The 6,505-nt window shown below is 33.2% G+C and overlaps 1 protein-coding gene across 1 annotated transcript; it reads left to right on the forward strand.

Annotated features, from left to right (window-relative positions):
• Positions 1-3,856: 3,856 nt before the first annotated feature.
• LOC126592684 (uncharacterized) lies at positions 3,857-5,678 on the forward strand. Its single transcript, XM_050258441.1, has 2 exons — positions 3,857-3,975; positions 4,896-5,678. Exon 2 carries the CDS (start codon positions 4,997-4,999, stop codon positions 5,561-5,563), a length of 567 nt encoding a protein of 188 aa, XP_050114398.1. The 5' UTR covers positions 3,857-3,975; positions 4,896-4,996; the 3' UTR covers positions 5,564-5,678.
• Positions 5,679-6,505: the final 827 nt, after the last annotated feature.

A 6,505-nucleotide genomic window follows, 5' to 3' on the forward strand; every position in this document is an offset into this window, starting at 1 on the left:
TGATGCCAACGGAAGATGCTACGAGACCGACTGATTCTACGGCGACAGAGTTATTTATGTCGACTTAAGATGTCACCGGTTGCTTTCACAGTGCTGTTGATGCCAACGGAAGATGTGTAAGAGAAAAGAGAAAATAAAAATCTCAAAGTTGTTGAGAGAGTGCGCAGGGCAGTTATGTGTTGAATTGGAAGGAGTTGAATGATGCACAGCCTCCTCTATTTATAGCACCGGATACCTTCAAGGTTGAGTTAAAACCCTACCCGGATTAGGACTCCTCCTGATCAAACACCAACCCGACCAGTCTTACTTTCACCATAATTGTGAACCTATTCCTTTATTGACCCGGATTCACTTCCGGGTTATTGATCTTGCTGAAACTCCTCATTGCACCAGGATTCAACTCGTCTTGCGGCATGGCATAATCGACCCGAATTTGGAAGCCCACGACCTAACCGGTCCAGAACTAACCGATCCCTGAGAACCGAACCCTGTCGTAAGGCCTTCTGGGCCCAAACTAATATTTTGGGCCCAAACAGATACTTAAATGCATTTAAAATACTTTTTAATCAAAATTGTCTTTGTGATTGGCATAATCCTCACTTTAGTCCCTATTTATTTACAATTGATAAAATTGATCCTTGAGTTTGTCCACCATCAATCATTTGTCATTCGATGAAAAATCTCTGTTAAATAAAGAAAAAATGATAAAAATTTTAGTTAAATAAGAATTTGGTGATTCTGTGGTGATCATTTATGAGCTCATTGTGTCTTTATTTATATAGTAATAAAGGAAGATGAAATCTTACTCTCCAAGAAATACAATTACAACTAGAAAACTATCTAATAGATTCCTACTAAAATTTAAACAATCACACTCCTAATGAATTTAGGATTGCAATAAATGACATATTATCTGTTAATGATTGGATGTTTTTAGATAATTAGTAACACCAAGCTCATGGAGTATATAATTATAAATAATCACTCCAAGATTAAAATTAGGAAAAAAAACTCAACTATATAAATCTATAGTGTTTGTATGTCACTTAAATTAGTATGAGCTTGTCATAAAGAAAAATTAGTTTTTTTATTTTTTATTTTTTATAAAGGTTGAATTATAAAAATTGTGTAAGCATGAAGGGTTATGATTATGCTATTTTAAATTGTACTTTATAATTTAAAATATCACTTAATTTGAAGATCATTTAGACATTCATATGCATCAAACAAATGGACGGTTCATCATAAAGATACTACTTGTTACCAAAACCGTTAACTTGTTTGACATGCATAGATGAATCAACGATCTCTAAATTAAATGACTTTTTTGCAATATGATTATTCGATTAGAAGGTTTGTACGATGAAGACACATTATTCATAAAAGGGGACAAGTTCCTCATAGGAGAACACAAGCATTTTCTGGTTTGGTTTGCTTGACATTCTTTGGTACCCACAATTTTGATTATCATTTAGTCATCTATTCTATTAAGGATAATGCTAGAGAGATCAAAATTTTAAATCATATTTGCAGATCAAATAATGTGTCACCAATAGGAAATAAGCCAAGTTAATCAACTGATAATCAAATCAACAATCATATCATTTAGTTTACAAAATTTAATTTAAAAGTTTCGTCTCTTTAACATTACTTTCTCTTAATTATCATTTAGTAATCTATTCTTTTATCCTCAATCCCTATGAATCCATGGTTCTAAACAAATAAGAATATTGGAAAGGAACCAGCGGCACCTATGCAGCTAGCTGCTTTCTTTTTCCTTTCAAGACCAAACATAAGTAATAGAACATCACCAAGATATGAAATTTAAGTAGAGGGAGGCAGACAAAGCCCTAATCTCTCGGGCTCATTTTGTATCATCTGTATTGAGCGCTCTTCACTGTTATGCTTTTGGAGCTTTCCCCATTAATATATAACAATTATACAATTTTTTTTTTTTGAACAAGAACAATGATACTCTTTAAATTGAACTTTATAACTTATTTGTAGGCCATAGGCTATCCAATGGTCAATTCATGAGTAGCAGTAGTAACCTTCTTGTTTACGAAAGGAAATTCAGCTTTGCTAGACTTAATATGTCACATAGACATGATCAAATCAAAGTTGTAGACGATTGTGATTTAATAATATATTCGCCTTAATTATCGCCCAAACGATGAAAGGTAAGTTTGAATCAATTCTCCTCACAAAGAAAATTGGTAGAGTTTACAATACATTCTAATTTTGCAAATGAAGATTGTTGAGGTTTTACTATAAAATTAATTAATAATACAGGAAGTAGATTATGTGTAGTGAATTTTTAAGCTTAATATATGGACAACACAAATCAAATGACGTGGATCACGTGTTGGGTTTCACATACGAGACATCATGCTCTAATGTCAGGAATGAAGTTAATGTTCCACAATAAAACCAATTGGTATGGGGAGTAACCCAATTACTTATAAGAACATGCAAAATCCTTCTTTTACTGATGTGAGGTTCTACTCTCAGCAAGGAATATTACATGAAGTATATTGACAAGACAATTATTCGTATGTCTTAAAGGAAATTGAGGTTTCACTATAAAACCAAATCATGCTATTCATATCATGTTTTTGTACCATATTTCTATATCATCTTAAGTAACATCTAATGTGGACAGTCACATCATTTAAATTAATCAAACTTTTAAATTTAATTAAACATTATTTAATAAATCAATAATTAAAAAAAAATTAGTTAATTAAATGATGATTGTGGTATACAAAGAGTTTTTCTTCTTCCTTTTCCTTTCACTGTTGGGTATACTGAATGACTGCTACTTTTCTTAAATCTGCATCTGGGTTTCCCAACTGAAGAAACCACAAAACCCAGTGGTTCTTCACTCTCCCAATCAAGTATTCACCCTTTCGACCAAGAAGTTTGCTCCAATGGCGGCTCTCACCCACCAATTTTCATGGCTTTCCATGCACAATGAAAGCTAGGTTTTGAGAATTTTCATCATTTGGTGTGCTATTTTTTACAATTTTGTTCTCTCATTTGAATCCCTATTGAAAAAATTGCAGAACCCACCAAATCCAATGCGTTTCTATACCCAATGAAATCTAGGTTTACAAAGTTTCATGATTCGGTGTGCTTGTTCTGCTTGCTTTGCTCTTTGAATTGAATCCCTGTTGAAAAACTTGCAAAACCCACCAAATTCATGGTTTTATTTCCAATGAAAAATTTGCAAAACCCACTGTTTCAAAGGGGAGAGAAGGGAAGGAGAAAGACTTATTGTATGCTACAATCATCATTTAATTTATGAGATTTTCTTAATTATTGGTTTATTAAATAAAGTTAATTAAATTTAAAAATCTGAGTAATTTAAATGATGTGGCTGTGCAGATCAGATGTCACTTAAGATGGTATGAAAATATAATACAAAAACATGGTATAAATAGCATTACTTAATATGGAGAGCATCCCAACTTATTTATAACTCCATGCAAAGTCACTTCTTCCATCAATATGAAATTTATTCTTAACATATCTACCGTCGCAAACCTTGGGCATCCGTGAAGATTTTAAGTTTTATGGAGTATATATGCAAGTTTATCGTATAATCTGAATTACACTGAGACCTTAGCTGGACCTTAACTGTTAGACGTTTAAGTTTTTGTGCTACCACATAATTGTAACACTTACTGTTCTCATGATCCAAAATAGTAATGTAATAAGTTGGATCCGACGACATACGTTCCACCTACCAAAATCATAAACCAAACACATAACAAAGCATGCTTCATACCAAATACAAATATGGAGGTTCTCTCTCTCACTAACCACCGCATGTTTAAATATATGGAATCAAAGTACGCGACGGCTGTGATTGGATATGTGGTGATCGTTTTCCTGGATTTTTCAATTCCATTCCCATGAAATATATTATGTGTGCCTACTGATTCTACCAAACTGCCAGCTTGGAAGATCAATGTGAGTCTTTCATTTTCTACGTCTTTTTCTTTTTTTTTAGTCGAAATTTTGTTCTTTCAGGAAAAAGCCATCAATCGCTATCTTTTTCAAGGCAAGGGGTCCCGTTCTCTTAAGGCTCTATAGTCTAAGAAAATTATAGTAATATTACCGTTTGATTTTACTTTAACATTCGAATAAAAATGTAACAATTTAAATGACACTTATTTATGGATCAAGCACTATTAAACTATAAGTAACTACGGTCTTGTTGGACTATAGAGGCTAGGAGAACATAACTTATAAAGTCTAGGAGAACATAACTGCTGTAAAGAGTGACTAAAAAATAATACATGTTTACTTATGAGAAATAAGAATACAAGATATTAGAATTTATTTCATTACTAACGTATTCTTGGTTTACAATAACACAAGGAATGAAAATATACAGACATTATATATATGTCAAAATATGTGCTCAATTCCCAAATTCAGTAAAGTATCATTATTACCGAAAAAACAGTTCATCTCATACATGAACACTTCACGTATCATTCCTGTATTATCTCATATCATTGTCATTTGAAAAGCAAAGGGATCCTCTATGTAATCATCATCATCAAACAATTCGGACCTTGAAATTTGATCTAACGGATAAAGTTACTATAACTTTTAAAGTGAGCCTGTGTTTTTAACCGTTGGATTAAATTTTAAAGTCCCAGATTGTTTGATGATGAGTATTAGGTGGAAGGGATCTCCGGAGATCCCTTTCCATTAAAAAAAAATAAAAACTAATAATAAGGGCTTGAAAACTTTAAATGTTAATCAAAAATCATATACTAACTTTATTTAATGGTTAGGACAAAGTTCAATATTAAATCAATCCAATTAAAATGGCCCGAGTTTCCAGTTTTTCTGACAACAATTCAACCACACGCACGCAGAGTTAGAGCAAAGAGCCGTCAAACCCTAAGGTCGCAGCCATGTCTCTCATTGCAATTCGCAGATGAGGAGTTGCAGCATATTATGCGTGTGTTGAATACCAATGTGGATGGAAAGCAGAAGATCATGTTTCACCATTACCTCCATCATGGGTATCGATAGACGTTTCGCTGACATCGTCTACAAGAAGGCCGACGTCGACATGATCCCGGACTGGTTCTCCAAAAGAAGGGACTACAAGGATGGTAAATATTCCCAGGTGGTCTACAAGGATGGATATTATGGTGTTTTGGTGTTCATCATTTCCAACTTACTCTCTTTATTCCCATTCATGGTTGCAATTACTCTTATTATCTGGGGAAATTTGGACCAGATGATAGAGAACCTCATGATGGTTGTAGCTTCTCTAGTTCCCAATTTCCCAATGGGTATTATAACATTTGAGCTTCCTGATGATGACCTTGGGTTTCTTCCGCTTGCTACCAAATCTTCCCAAGCCGTTTGGGATACCAATAGACCACTCCAAGTGATGGGACTTGGCTGCTATTCCCATGTGATCTTCGACACTACTGGGGCCTTTGTGTGCGTGGACAGAGATTTGTGGCATTTGAAGAAGCGACATTGCGGAGAGGTGAAGAAGGGAATGACACACGTTAAGTTTCATAAATAATGTAGTAAATTTCATAAACAGTATAGTAAGTTAATAAGTTTCATAAACAGTGTAATTGTGTGATAAATTATGTCTTTTTCATAAAAATTTAAGTTCTTTTGTACATTTTATTAAATTTAAGGGTTTTTCATTAAAATTTAAGTCTTTATAATTAAATAAAGTTATACCATTATTTTTTATTAAAATAAATTTAACTCAAACCCTTTTTATGAAAGTTCCCTTAAAAAAAATGTAGTGAACATGCTCTATCTGAATAAAGAGATTAAGTCTTTGAGATTTTGAAAATTAATCAAAAGAGGAGTTGGTAGATTTGCAAACCATGCATGGCTCAGACGGTCACGTGACTTGGCCTAACACTCGCCTCTTCTACAGTACAAATCAAAGGCACTGGACGATGGCACGTGATTATATGTAATGCAGGATGGACCAAACTAGTTGGTTTTTGGCCTAACACTCTCCTCTTCTACAGTGGTTGGAGAGAAATTTCATGCTCGTATTTTATATGGTATATTATGTGTTTGATTTTTAATGAATCGCACGATAGTAATTAGAGGAGGCTGAAACAGTGATGCTGTCGATGTTAATCGTGGTTTTATGATTTGGAATACATAATCTTATATTTTTCCTTAAAGATGATAAAAATCTTTAATAATCTTATATTTTTCCTTAAAGATGATAAAAATCACGAAAGGTATAAAGTATGGATACAAAATTTATATTTAACTATTAGAATGCTCAGAAGATTTGAATATAGCTGCATAGGTTAGAACAGATGTGCACCTCATTTTGAACTTGAGTTTGTATCCCCCTCCCGCTTTTTAGTCTAAGTTTAAGCAGATTAAAATCGCTTACATATTAAAAAAGACATGAGAATGCTTGTACTCAATTATGTTTTGATGATAAGACGTTTTGTAAACTCAAGTTCTAAAATCACATATGTTC

Source organism: Malus sylvestris, chromosome 12, assembly GCF_916048215.2.
Source record: "Malus sylvestris chromosome 12, drMalSylv7.2, whole genome shotgun sequence".
NCBI lineage: Eukaryota > Viridiplantae > Streptophyta > Magnoliopsida > Rosales > Rosaceae > Malus > Malus sylvestris.

What these genes read in the sequence shown, in the direction of transcription:
- LOC126592684 (XM_050258441.1), top strand. Translation starts at nt 4,997, where the DNA reads ATGTGGATGGAAAGCAGAAGATCATGTTTCACCATTACCTCCATCATG.